This window comes from Neopsephotus bourkii, unplaced genomic scaffold, assembly GCF_033783945.1.
Source record: "Neopsephotus bourkii isolate Nb327-2 ecotype Australia unplaced genomic scaffold, CSIRO-AGI_Nbou_v1 NB_1433, whole genome shotgun sequence".
Taxonomy (NCBI): domain Eukaryota; kingdom Metazoa; phylum Chordata; class Aves; order Psittaciformes; family Psittacidae; genus Neopsephotus; species Neopsephotus bourkii.
In genome coordinates this window covers 4582840-4596249 of record NW_026901910.1, presented here as the reverse complement: position 1 = coordinate 4596249, position 13410 = coordinate 4582840, and the positions used below count along the sequence as shown (strand labels likewise).

General features: G+C 63.8%; 1 protein-coding gene across 4 annotated transcripts; it reads right to left on the bottom strand.

The window, feature by feature from the left end:
• Positions 1–65: 65 nt before the first annotated feature.
• Positions 66–12631, bottom strand: USP2 (ubiquitin specific peptidase 2). Of its 4 annotated transcripts, none has more exons than XM_061368522.1 (13): positions 12343–12631; positions 8382–9121; positions 2415–2465; positions 2028–2151; positions 1792–1903; positions 1595–1705; positions 1402–1466; positions 1213–1316; positions 1053–1133; positions 845–923; positions 632–739; positions 386–506; positions 66–290 (listed from the first exon to the last, which is right to left on the bottom strand). In XM_061368522.1, the coding sequence occupies exons 2-13, from the start codon at positions 9078–9080 to the stop codon at positions 203–205; spliced, it is 1743 nt and encodes a 580-aa protein (XP_061224506.1). In that variant the 5' UTR covers positions 9081–9121; positions 12343–12631; the 3' UTR covers positions 66–202. The 4 variants fall into 4 exon arrangements, with proteins under 4 accessions (XP_061224506.1, XP_061224507.1, XP_061224509.1 ...); XM_061368523.1 differs by lacking the exon at positions 12343–12631 and adding an exon at positions 11185–11331; XM_061368525.1 differs by lacking the exon at positions 12343–12631 and adding an exon at positions 10013–10145.
• Between the last annotated feature and the right edge of the window lie 779 nt (positions 12632–13410).

Below are 13410 nucleotides of genomic sequence, written 5' to 3'. Positions count from 1 at the left end.
GTGTCTGAGCTGCCGGGGCCCTGCCCTGCTGATGCTTGCCCTGATGCTTGGAGCTGGGGTGTTCCTTGCTCGGGGTCTGCTCCTTGGCTGCCTCCAGCCTCCCGCTGCAGCCACCTCGGGGTCCTTCCTCTTCACCTCCTCCTGCACTTGTGGGGCCGGTAGTGAGGGGTGTCGCAGGGGATCCCCAGGCAGGCAGGGCTGGCTACATGCGGGAGGACGGGCTGGCCAGTTCGTAGAAGAGCAGGTAGGCATCGCTGCTGCGGACGTGGCTGGATGACATCGGGGTAACACTGCGGACATGGGGAGATGCGCTGTGAGCAATGGGGACAAGGCACCAGGATGATGCTCTGCTTGCCCTGACCCTGCACCCCACGCTCAGCCTCACCGGGAGTCATTGAAACTGTGCCACTCGCTGGAGATGGGGCTCTTGCAGTAGGCAGTGTAGTGTCCCCCCATGGTGGTGCCCGAGTGGTTGGAGACGGCGTAGAGGTTGTAAACGGCGTGGTCTGTGGGGAGCAAAGGGATGCTCAGCCATGCAGCCTGCTGCCCTGCTGTCCCCCAGTATGCCAGCACGGAGCTGGGGCCAGGAGGGAGCAGTCCCCATGGCTCTGCCCCCCAGCACTGCACTCACTGCAGCTCTGCGAGGCGAACTCCCGGAGGTCCAGGTCCTTGAGCTGGAAGTTGATGAAGGTTGTGAGCTTGCTGGTTCGTATTCTAGCCTCTGAGAAGCGCTTCAGGTCTGAGCATCAGGTCAAGGAGGACAAAGGATAAAGGGGAGCCTGCGAGGAACTGCCTGTCCCCCCCACCCAGCACCCCTGGCCCCATCCCTCTGCCGGAAGGATACGGAGCACCAGGATCTTGGGGAACTTCTGGATGCTGAATTTCTTTGTGCACCTTGTCCTGGCTTTGCAGCGACAACATGTCTGTGGGAGACAAACAGCATGAGGAGGAGGGTGAGAGCAGAGGGCAGCCCCACAGTGCTGGCAACACAGGCACGGAGGGAAAGGGGCCCAGCCTGCATCAAGGCAAGCCCCATGCCTCCCGCCCCATACCGGTTTCTCATCCCCATCCAGCACATCCTCTTTGGTGAAGAGCCGTAGGCAGTCCATGAGGGTCACCTCCCCATAGCTTTTCTGCGGGAGCATAGTGTGGATTAAGGACAGGGTGTACAGGGCAGGGTGCTGGGGGTTAGGGATGGAGAGCACCCCTTACCTTGGGGATGGGCAGGGACAGGTCCCAGAAGGGATCGAAGGCTGTGGAGCAGTATCCGCACTCACTGCAGGTCAGTGAACTCTTCAGCTGCCCAACGAAGAGGTCTGGTGGGACAAAGGTGGGACAAAGGCAGGTGAGACCCCAGCCCTGCTCCCAGCCCTGCCCTCCTCTCCCCACAGCCCCGCTCACCGCTGATGCGGCTGTCCTCCCTCTCCTGGTACCTCCTCCACATCTGCCGGCTCTTCTCATCGTCACTGCAGGAGATGGGCACACACAGTGGTACGAAGTGCGGCTGAGGGGCCCCGGTGACGACCCCAGAGCGGACCCACATAATCCCCCTCCCTGGGCAGAGCCTGCATCCTCCGCCCCATCCCGCACTTACGGGAGGTGGTCCAGGGTGTCCGTGCTTGCCCGTGGCCGCACCAGCACACGGTTCACCTCGCTGTGCAGCCCGTCCAGGAGGAACCGCAGGAACTCCTGTGCATCCTGCTGGCTGCAAGACACAGTGCATGGCCAGTGAGCAGCAGCAGGAGCACAGCACCCCCCCCTTAGGACCCCCGCTGCACCAACACCCCTTACTTGTAGCCGACAAAGCGGGGTGCGTATCTCTGGATCTGGATCTTGAACTCAGAGGGGCTCACGCTCTCGTTGGGGGACGAGGTCCAGAGCAGCTGAAGCAGCTTTGCAAACTCTGTGTGCACAGAGGCAGGTTTCCAGTGCAGGTCCCAATGATGGGACCCACGGCACAGCGCCGAGGCTGGGGGATGTGGGGTGTCCCCGGGGAGCATAGGCAGGGGCTGGTGCGGGGTGGTTACCTGACATGAGCGCGGTGCGCATGCGGCTGTTGTTGTTGAGGTCCCGCAGGTACTGGTTCTGCAGGCAGTAATCCCGCAGCTCCTTGGTGTTGCTCAGGCACTGCAGGATGGAGTTCATGAAGCACTGGGGGAGGCAAAGAGAAAACCATGGCAACGAGAGGCAGAGGGAGGCAGGCGGTGGAAGGGGGACACGCAGGGCGGGTGGGCAGGGGATAGGGATGAAGCTTCCGCTCTTCCTCAGCGAGCTCCATTGGGATTGGGGTGTGAATGCTGGTGATGGAGGGGGGTGAGGCAAAGGGATGGGGCTTCCCTCTGCCCCATAGATGTGCCAGCAGAAGGCATGGTGTGAGCTGGGACCCCCAGCCGGGTGCCTGGGTTGGCACTCACCGTGTTGCCGAGGTTTCGCAGGCCAGTGAGCCCCTGCACCACCTTGGAGCTCTGCAGAGAGAAGGAACAGGGCTGAGACAGTGTCCAGGACAGGGTGTTCACGCTGTGGGCAGCACAGTGAGGCCATGGGGCCGTGCAGCAGCCCTTCAAGTGCAAGCAGAGCCCCTATCTCCCTATGGGCATCATAGGCAGCCCCGCTGTTGCTTTGCGCTCCGGATGCACACAGGACCGTAGCCAAGGACCCAGAGGGAAGCCATGGCTGGCCTGCCCCATCCCGCCTGCCCCACTGCTGCTGCTCGGCTCCCTGGACAACGTGCAGCGTTCAAAGTTCTCCCTGCCTGGTGCCACCGCTGCCCCATGCCCTGGGCTGCAGGCCAGATCAAACACCCCTTCCTCCTCCCATTGCCAGCCCTGTGCCCTGGGAAGCCGTGGGGTGTGGAAGGCTGCAGGAGGTGCCCCGTGCCCCACTGCTGCCTGCCTTGCCCACGCTGGGTACCCCCCCCTTGCACAAGCACACCCAGACTGTGGCACAGGATAAAGTCCATCTGGGGAAGTGCAAGCCCAGCCCTGCAGCAGTGAGGGCAGGCATGGGGCTGCATGTCCTGCAGTGCCCTCCCAACCACTCGCTGGGCTATGGGTCACTCCCAGGGCCACCGGTATTCCCTGAGCCAGGCAGGATCATGCCAAGCAGAGACAGCCACAGGCAGTGGGGTGATGGGGACAGGAGGCATGGCCACTCTTTGCTGGAGAGACCATGAGCGCAGAGGGGCTTTGGGAGCCCCAGGGTTGCCTGTGTTGCATGGAGGGCTATGGGGTGAGTGGGATGGAGCAGGGCTCCAGTGGTGGGATGAACATCCCCGGAGCTGTGCCCAGAGCAGGGTGCTGGGACAATGGGGCTTGTAGGGCCAGGCTGCTCATCCTGCTCCCTCAGATGACCAGGTTTTAAGGATCCTCAGGCACCCCCCCCCCCCCCAGCTGCCCACCCCAGCGTGAGGAGCGGGAGGAGAGGAGGGGAGGGGGCCCAGCAGCTCTGAAATAGCAGCATCTGGTGTGTGTGTGGGAGGTGCTGAGCACCCAGCCCTGACAGCAGCCCAAAATAACCCAGATCCACTTACACGTGCTCCTTAGCGACGGCGCAGGCATCACCCACCGCAGCGCCAGCGGCCACTCGGCCGTGCCCTGTGTGGGGTGCACATGGACCGGACCCATCACTTATCCCTGTGCAAGGACCCACAGGCCATGGGGCAGGCTGCAGTGGGTCAGTTGACACACCGTGGTACAAGGAGCAGGCCTGGCTCTGCAGGCAGCAGAAGTGGGTCTGTGCCCTAACAGCCTGCATCCCTTGAAGGGGCTGCCCCTCGCTGCTCACATCCTCATGCCTATGGGAGGCAAGGTCACAGTCCTGGGGGGGGGGGGGGGTAACTGCATCTCATGGGAGCTGCCCCAGCCACCCCAAACAGGACTCTGCTCATCCGGTTGCTTTGGTCCGGCATCTCCCTCCCTGTGCCCACAGGGACCAGAGCGACCCAGTATGGATGCAAACCTCCCCATAGACACAGCACCCACTCGCTGCCTGGCCAGGCTGGAGGCTGAAGCACCAAAGGCCCGGGTGCCCCCATACCCTGTGTGCAGCCAGGTCTTATCCTCCCCCCTCCTGGTTCTCCCTCCCGTGGGTGACTCAACTCCAGCTAATCCCCCTCGCCCATCCAGGGCTTTATCTAGGACACGGCGCTGCTCGGAGGCGGCAAAGGAGAGCTGGCTCATGCAGCGGCGGCTGGGGACTCCCTGAGGCTGCACTGCAGGATGGGGACAAGGGGCAGGGCATGGGGACAAGGGACACGACCTGGGTTGTGCTCTTCCCATCCGGGTCCGCATGCCAAGGGCCCGTTGGGGCAGCAGGAGAGCCGGAGCAGGCAGACTTATATAAGTGCCCAGGTCTGCCCCTCGCCTCTGCCATCCCTGCAGCAGGGGGGAATCTGCCCCCCGGCACTGCTGCCCTGGGACCGCCAGGCTCAGCACAGGGGCACTGCCAAGGGGCCAGCGTGGCCAGCAGCCCCTTCCTTGCACTGGGCAAGCTGGGGCACGGGAACCTGGCCAAGGTCACCACAAGGGCAGGGCTGGGAGGGTGACCCCGGTGTCCTGACACGTGCCTTCACCTGCTCCGTGTCCCTCCTGCAGGACACCGCGGCACCCTAGCCCCAGGGCTGGCCAGGATGGGCCCCCAGCCCCAGCACCCCATCCTCCAGCAAGGGGGATGCTGTGGGGTACCCCATGCTCCCCAGTGAGGGCAGGGGCCACCCCATCCCCGCACTCCCTCCTGGCCCCCCCCCCAAGCCAGAGGGCAGGGTCTGCAGGCAGAGCTCATACCTTGGTCTTGTTGAGGACGAGCCCGACGAAGGTAGAGACCAGCAGGGACCCTGGCATGGAGGTGCGGGGCCGCAGGTCCTTGTGAAGGTCGGGGAGCGTGGGGGGCTCCTCGGGCAGCGTCACCGTGTACGAGTCCCTCATGATGGCCCCCTCGGGCACGGCACGGAGGGGACCAGCGGTGGCTACAGGGGGATGCTGGAGAGGGGCAACCTCTTCCCTGCGCTGCGGCTCAAGCCCTGGGTACGGGGTCAAAGCACCCGGCTCCAGCCGAGCTCCAGCAGCGGAGCCGGTGCCGGCTGCGGGGCTGACGGCACCTGAGCGGCTCTGACATCAATGGGAGGAGAGGCGGCCTCGGCTCGCTGACGGCCGGCCCCCGCCGCACCGCGTGGTACAGCCGAGCCCAGCCCCGCAGCCAAGGGGGCCCGCGAGGGGCGGCGGGGCCCGTGGGGGGGGGCTCTGCGGAGGATGCCAGCGCCCCGCTGCATCCCTGGACCCCCTCCATCCGCAGCAGCGCTGCTCCCCACGCACAACCGTGTGCACCGCGCCAGCATCCTAAGGGCAATAGGGCCAGGGGGCAGCCGGAGCTCCCCCGTGCTCCCAGCTCCTGGGGCGGACCGATGGGACCGGCTCCTGGTCTGGCACTGGGCAGAGTGGGTCTGTCCCAGCCCGGAGTCACTCACCAGAGCTCGGTCAAACTGGGACAACTGGGGGTGCATGGGGTGCGCCCAGAGCGGGGATGTCTGACAGGGGCTCCCAGGCATGTGCCTTCCTTGCAGTGCTGGGCTCCTGTTATGGGGGAAGTGAGCAACAGGAGACAGTGCGTGCCCCCCTCTATGGGGGATGCGTTGACCCTGAGCTCAGAGGGTATTTCAGTGCCTTGCTTCGTCTGCTGGGGGAAAACTCCCCCCAGATCCTGTGTGATCCTGGTGCCTGCCCTCTGAGCACTGGGTAAACTGAGGCACGGAGCGGGCAGCGCTCAGTCTCTCCTCCTGCAGCAAGGGCAGACGAGGAGGCTGGCAGGAAGCCCAGCTATCCCGTGTCCCAGTCCTGCGTCTCCCCTCTGACCACAGCAGGGTGAGCAGCACTGCTCTGCGTGCCCAGGTGTCCTTCCTGCCTGCTCAGGGAAATTTCCATGGGCAGCCGAGACAGGGAGAGCATCCCGGCTGCTCCGAGCACATCCAGAGCCTTCAGCATCACTGCCCAAGCTGGAGGCACCGAGCAGAGCCTGCTTTCCTCCCAGTGCACCCCAGCCAGAGCCAGTGCCTGCTCTCTGAATCCCAATTGCTGCAGATGCAGCCTCCCCTTGTCCGTGGCGCAAGCTCGGCACAGCCAGTGGTGGGGCTGATGGGGCGAGGGGGGGGGATGATATAGCCTATTTTTGGCATCAGCAAAAATATCCGAGGAGGCATCTTGCAGCGTTATTCATCTGCAGGGCCAGGGCTTTTTGCATCACAACAGGATGCTTGTCGTAATCCCTGCTTGCGTGTGCGCGCATGTGTATATATATACACACCCCGCCGTGTGTACACCGTACACACACAGGGACACGACGTCCGCACGGGGCTGCGCACCCCGTCAGCATCACGAAGGCTGCGTGGCTCTCACATGTCCCATCCTGGGCCCCAGGACCATGGCACAGCTCCCCAGTGTGCCCGCTGCTTGTACCAGCCAGGGTCCCACCACCGTGCCCTGCATCCCGGTGGGTATCTTGGGGACAGGATTTGCCTCGATGCACAGCCTGCCCCATGCTCTGTGCACTGCTCCCTGCCCTCAGCAGCGGTGACCTTCTGCCACGGGCAGAGGTTGCCACAGGCCCGGTTGGCACCGCAAAGGCACTGGACCAGCACTGGCCTCAGGCCAGAGCCGTCAGCTGCTCAGGATGGGGCTGCGGAGAGCTGCTGGGGCTTTTGCGGGTGGCTCTGGCCTTCTGACCCTATGTTCACCCACGGTGCTTAATGGGGCGGCACAGCCCCGGTCCTGCCCCCCCCTCCACCACCTCCTGCCCTTGCTGCAGCTGCACACACCTCCCTTTGCCCTGCGGGATGGTAAACTGAGGCACGGAGCCATAGGTAGGGAGGAATGCGGGCATCCTCGCCTCCTGCTCTGCATCATGGTTCATGCGCTGCAGAGACAGGAGGCGCATGGGGAAGAAGGGATGGGAAGAGGCACTGAGCCAGCCCCACCGTGCCCTGGCTCTGGCGGGTGCTGCTGGCACTGCCCATAGGGCTGGGTAATGGGGCAGAACCGATGGCGCTCGTTTCCGGCGCCTGGCACGACCGCAGTCGTTTTACGATGGGTACATTTGCTTCCTGGCTTGGGAAAGGGAGGGAAAAACCCCACAGGAATGGAAAATAGCCCATCAAAGCACCAAGGAAACCTAAGCCAATGTCACTGATCCATCCTCCCCGCCTGCCCTAGCACCCTGTGCCAGCTGCACCACCACCAGCCCTGGGCTGGAAAGCCTCCAGCCATGTCCGCGTACAACAAGGTGTTTTGGGAGTAGCTGCCCCATGGGGCACGCAGTGGTGGGGACCCCAGCCCAAGCAGTGAGTGCCATGGGGGCAGCAGCTTCTGGGTCCCCCCTCGGTCCCCCCCACCAGTGCCTGTTGTAGGAGGCAGGAATTCCTTTCAACAGCATCATTCAGCCAGCCCTCCAACCTGCTCCTGCGCACCGGGGATGGAGACCAGGGACCAGGCAGGATGGGCACAGGGGGTCCCACACCAGACATGGGAGCCACAGGTCAGACCCTGCGCCAGGGCAGCCTGGTCCCTCCACCATGGGTGAATGGAGGCTGACTGGAAAGAGAGCGGGAGGCAGCGTGTGCAGAGCCTGACAGGAGCTTGGAAGGAAACCTTCCAAGTGGAAAATTACCGGGCTGCGCGTGTGATGCCAGCTCCTGGCCTGGGCTGAGGCCCTGGGGATGGTGCAGCACCGATTGATACCTGGGGCACCGAGCGCCTGCCACCACGTGTGATGCTGAGCAGAGCAGCCGCTGCCATGGAGAAACTGGTGCTTCCAATGGTCTATGCTAGGAGCACCGGGATGGCAGCAATAGACCATTCCAGTGATCAGGCATCACTGGGTACCAGTGGAAAACCTGACCAGCAGCTGGGTACCAAGTCATCGTGCCAAAGCACCAGCCAAACCAGCCTCCCCAGCTGGGTGTCACAGCAAGGTGAGTGCCCAGCCCGATCATGTCACCCTCTCTAGTTGGGGTGAAGCAGCAGGAAACCCACGTGGGTGGGATGGAGCAGACGCAAGGGGTGCGGGCACAGTCAGCTCTGTGTGTCAGCATCCCATCTGGCCTTGAGATGGGGCAGCCACAGCTTCTCTGGGCACCCTGTGCCAGCGCCTCAGCACCCTCACATCCTTATATCTAACATGGGCACCCTTAGCTGCAAGGCACCCATGGGGAGCCCTGTGAGCACAGCCCCTTCGAGGACACAGTGCCAGCAAGGGCTGCTCAGAGGGTGAGCAGTAGGAACAGAGGCACGCAGCGATGCACCAGCTGAGGACACGCAATGCGTCCCAGGCTCCCCATCCCAGCGCAAGCAGGCCCGGTTACCATACCCCAGCGCATCCCACCATGAGCAACTTACCGCGGTGCTCCGTGCGGCCGTGTCGCAGCACCCATCATCATCATCGCTCCTATCCCAGGACTGCGCCGTGCCGCGGGTGCCTGCGGGTGGCAGGGCCGGTGAGGGGCTGGGGAAGCTGCTGGGGCCGCTCTTCCTCCCGTAGCTCTCCACGTAGCTGCGGACGTAGTCGGAGTGCGCAGCAGCCCGGTAGAGACCTTGCAGGGCACCGAGCTCCTGCTGCCCCTGAGCTCCGGTGCTTGCATAGGCGCTGTCCGAGGCACGCAGCCCGGAGAACTCCCGCGCCAGGTCTGCGTGGCTGATGGATTTGCGACGGTTGAGGGATGCTGAGGGGGGCAGGTACCCTGGGGGGCTGCTGGGGGGCCCTGCGAAGGCGTAACAGGCACCCCCGTTGAGCCCACCGCCGGGCGGCCGGGGCTGGCTGCGGATGTACGTGGAGCTCAGGCGGATGCTGGAGTCGGGATACAGGGGCAGGCGGCTGCTGTCATAGGCGCTGGTTGGGGACAGCCCTGTGTGGTGGTAGCGAGGGGAGGGCAGGTAGCTGCTTTTGAAGCCGATTTTGTCACTGCTCGCATAGGATGGGGACAAGGTGGATCCGTAGGAGGTGTAGGAGCTGTAGCCGCTGGGCACCTTGCTGTAGGTGGTCTCAGCATAGCGGGATGAGTCAACGTACCGCTTCAGGGTGGAGGAGAGCTGGGACATGATGGAGGCTGGGGTTCTGCAGGCTCTCCTGGAGTCATCGACTGCAAGAGAAGAGGCCAGGGGTCAGCTCCCATGGGCACCCAGCACTCACTCAACAGCTGGGGATCCTGGGACAGGCAACAGCGGGATCCCACGGGATGAAGGGTGCAGGGGGGGCTGTGGCTTCTGGAGAGCCTGGTACACCAAGACCAAGCTGTGCCTTCGGGTACCTTGTGCCACACTGAGCCCCGGGGCACAGCCAGAAGCACCCAGCATCCTGGTACCCACAGTCACCAAAGGGATCACAGTGGTCACCCCAGCCCTTGAATCCATCCATCCTGTGGTTGTTCCATTCATGGGGCTGCAGAGGGGTCCCCAGTGCCTCCTCCACATGGGTGCCAGGTGCCTGGTCACATTCATGACGCTGAGACAGGCAGATGGGATGGACTGATTCAGCCCATCCAGCACCTCCCCTGGTTATTCAGAGTGAGCACCAGGGCTTGGCAGGGGGCTGGCGTCTCCAGCTCACTAAAACACTCCCCATTCGGCTGATGGGGAAACGGAGGCAAGACGAGGAAGTCAGCACAGGAGTCCTTGCCGTCCATCCCTGCTCCCCACACGGTGCTTTGGGGGACTGTGGGTACAGCCTGGGACCCCCTCATTGCCAGGCAAGCAGTGCCCTGCTACCCTCCCAGCAGTAACTCAAGCTGATGCAGGTCCTCCTGCGAGGCGGCTGCTGTGCCCCCCACAGCCAGGCAGAGCCAGCCCATAGGGGTGGCTGACACCCAGCACTTGGTCCCCACAGGTGGCTTCTGCCCCATGGCACCCACATGGGGCAGGAGTATAGAGGGACAGAAGCACCCAGAGCTGGGACAGGGCAGAGCCTGGTGCCTGCAAGCACTGTCTGGATCTGCAGGGAAGTTTGCTCTCAGCACCCATGGCTGGTCCCCTACCTGTCCAGGGTTGCAGGACCCAAGCGGAGCTCTTCTGTCCCTGTGTTGCTGGTGCTCAGCTCCCTAGGAGCACGGCGTCCCTTCCCTGGCAGGACAGTGGCTCATGTGGCTCCCAGAGTCTCCAGTCACCCAGGAGATGACCCTGATTCAAAGGCTTTTCCCAGCCCAGCAAGGGCGGGCTCTGGCCGGGCTCCAAGCCAGGAGGTGATGGAGACGGTGCCTGGCCCAGCCCTCGCACAGCGCTGGCAGCACGCAGGGCGCATCCAGGCTTGGGGATAAGCACTGGATCCCTAGCAAGAGGAACCACCGCAGCATCACTCCCTGCCTGACCCTCGGGGTACCCACCTCCTGCATCATGCCACCCGTAGTGGGACCCCTTGCCCAGAGGAGCCAGCAGCACCCCTCTATGGGAGCCACAGACCCTGGGGTGGTGGGTACCAGCTCCCACAGCCACCCCTGCCCATCTCACCCTGGTGTGGACATGCCCCCAGGACTGCTTTGCTTTGAGGAGGTGGTGTCAGAAACAGCATCCAGCCACCTCCTGGAGAGCAGCCCAGCTGCATCCCGGCTACTGGTGTTATTGCCCAGGGAACAACCGTCCCACAGCGGAGAGGTGGAGCCAACAGACCTGTTTGGGAATGGAGGGCTGAATAATCGGCTCGCAGGCAAGGACTCCACCAAGCACCCAGCTCTTCCAGGCCAGGCTGCGGCCACTCTCAACACCACTGGGAGGACTCAGGAGTGGTTCTGCCAGCTGGGATTTGATATGGACAATGGGGAGCCCAGGCAAGGGACTGGCATCCCCTATTGATGCTGGAGTCAGGGCCCCTCGGCTTCCAGGGAGCACACGCTTGCCTGTGTGCCATAATGGGACACGGGGGCTCTCTCTGTTCCCTATCCCCTAACCAGAACCGACAATCAGTGCCCTGACAACCCCATGCCATTGTCCCACTGTGCCACGCCAGTGCTGGCACCAGCAGCATCTCTTCCTTGCTCTCAGGACAGCCACCGGCTTGGGAGCGGGAGGGCATCATCAGCAGGACACGTCTCCATAGGGGAGCGTGTGCCCTGGGGATGTACGGGAGCTGATGGAGAGATGCGGGGCCCGGGAAGGGGAACCTGCCCCAGCCACAGCAGCTACCCCATTGGCATTGCGGGAAGAGGGCTCTTACCACGGAGGAGCGCCGCATCTGCTAGGGCCGCCTGCGCTGCGGAGTCCCCGGGTCACATCGGAGCAGAGCCCGGCGCCGTGGGGCAGCGGAGCATGGCAGGACCCGGAGGAGCTCACGGGGTGTGAGAACACCCAGGTTCCTCCCATCACTTCCTGGCCTGCCTGGCCCCTCCCTGCCCATAATAGTGCTGAGCTTTCCTGCTGCCTTGGCGAAGCCCTGGGGCTGGCATGGCTGAGTCAGGGCTCCTGCACCCTCATCATCCTCGTGGGGTGTCAGGGGAAGCTGATGCACTGGAATGTCCGGTCTGCCTTCACGTGGCCAGCTCCTATGGGGTTCCTATGGGAGTCGTTCAGCCTGAAGCCGGCGGGCAGAGGCTCCCTCTCCAGCCGTTCCTTGTGCCCGTGGCCCTGCGGTAGCTGCTCCCCTCGGAGCCCCAGGGCAGGCTCAGCTTACACAGCACTGGCTCCATCCAAGGTGTTACGGCACAGCTGCTCCTCGCTTACGCAGGGCTTGGAGCTGTATCCCCTGTCCCTTGAGACGCAATGTCCCAGCCTGGAGGTGACACCAGAGCTCCCAGATCCCTCTGGGAATCCGCATTTCCCTCTAGGAAGGCTGGCCCCAAGCAGCCCTGGAGGGGGGGATGTGCTGCGGTGTTTGCTCCCTGCATTGAGCCCATGTCACTGGGGGGGTGCTAGAAAACCAGTGCCCAACAGGACCTGCCCAAGGTCATGCGTGCAGCTTGGGCCAGCCTGAGAACACCAGGGTTCATAGCACAGCACTGAGCAGGAGTCATCACCCTGGACCCGCTCCGTGATGCTGACCCATACCCAGCTGCCTGCGGAGCCTGCTGCTCACCCCCCCCCAAGGCTATAGAACCCCAACCTCACAGGGAACCTTGCCCTAAAGACCCAGGGCATGTGTTATTGCTCTGAGGTCTGTGGGGGGGAAGGAAGGAATGGACCCGGGCAGGCTCTGCCCATGCTGGGGCACAAGGATGGTGCTGGGGAGATGATTCTGGCAGAGAGCTGCCAGGTTTGGTGCTTGGGCTCTATAGGGACGCAGAGACCACAAACCAATCCCCCATGGCTTCACCCAGCCGAAGGGCTGAGTCCTTGCTGCCAGGGCCCCCGGTGCCCCCGTGGCATCCCCTCCACTCACCTGTGTGCGGGGCAGCGGTGCGGGATGCTGCTGGCTGCTCAGGGGCAGGAGGCTGGCGCGGCTGGAGGCAGGCTGCTGGTCATGGGGCTGAGCGAGGGGGCCCGGTCCTGCCTCCTCGGGGCATCTCCCTTGGGGCAGGATGAGAGTGAGCGATGCGGAGCGGGCCGGCAGCACCCCGAGCCCTTAGTAAGGGACCGGGGCACCCCACGGCTCGGCTCCTCCACCCTGCACCGAGAGGACAGAGGGGGCCGAGCCGGAGGGCTGTGGGGCCGCATAAAAACACCAGGGCAGAAATTCACAGCTCAGGTTACCGGGTAGATAAATATAGAGCCTTTATCTGACCTCACAGGGCGCTGAAATGCTCCTCTCGCATTCCAGCTTCGGGGAGGCTTAAAGGGGACGTGAACCCGAGAGGGCTGGTGGCCCACGGCAAGGGGATGCTGAGGGGGGAAGGAGACAGAGGTAAGGGGGAGTTGTTGTGGGAACGAAGAAGCGTGTCTGAAGGTATGGGGAAGGGAGAGATATGGGGGGGGGGAGATGGAGGTCTGGGCAGGAAAGGGTGGATGGAGCATTAAGACAGCGAGCTTGGTGTGGGGGTCAAGAAGGCAGAAAGCCCGTGGCTCCCACTGAGGACTGGAGTAGAGCATCAGGTGAGGGGAGGAGGCGCTCCCTTGGGGCAAAACACAAGGAGAGTCCCCTAAGCCTGCATCAAAGGCAGGCACGGGGTGGGTGATGCGGCCATGATGCACAGGAGCACCCGTTCCTCATAGCTCCATGGGGACAGCGGGGCACCCACCCAGCACCGCTCCCCCGACGCCTGACCCGCCCAGGGCGCTGTGGCCTCACGGTGGCCGTGACTCAATGAGCACCTGCCGAGGGTAATTAGCAGGGGTGTAATTACGGTGGCATTTGGGGCCCTCCTGCCTGGCTCCAAGCCCTTAAACAGGGAGGGATGCGTCTGGGCGTCACTCTGGGAGGATGCTCCAGTGGGCTCAGTGGGTAGTGTCGAGCCCCACTGCCAAACGTAAGGGTGAGGAGAGCCCCTGGTCCCAGGGTGGCACCGTGTGG

Coding starts and splice junctions, on each gene's coding strand:
- USP2 (XM_061368522.1), bottom strand. CDS start 9,080: ATGTCCCAGCTCTCCTCCACCCTGAAGCGGTACGTTGACTCATCCCGC. Junction 2,152..2,414: donor TGCGAAACCTCGGCAACACG/GTGAGTGCCAAC, acceptor TGCCTCCCCCAG/TGCTTCATGAACTCCATCCT. Junction 507..631: donor GTTCGCCTCGCAGAGCTGCA/GTGAGTGCAGTG, acceptor TGCTCCCCACAG/ACCACGCCGTTTACAACCTC.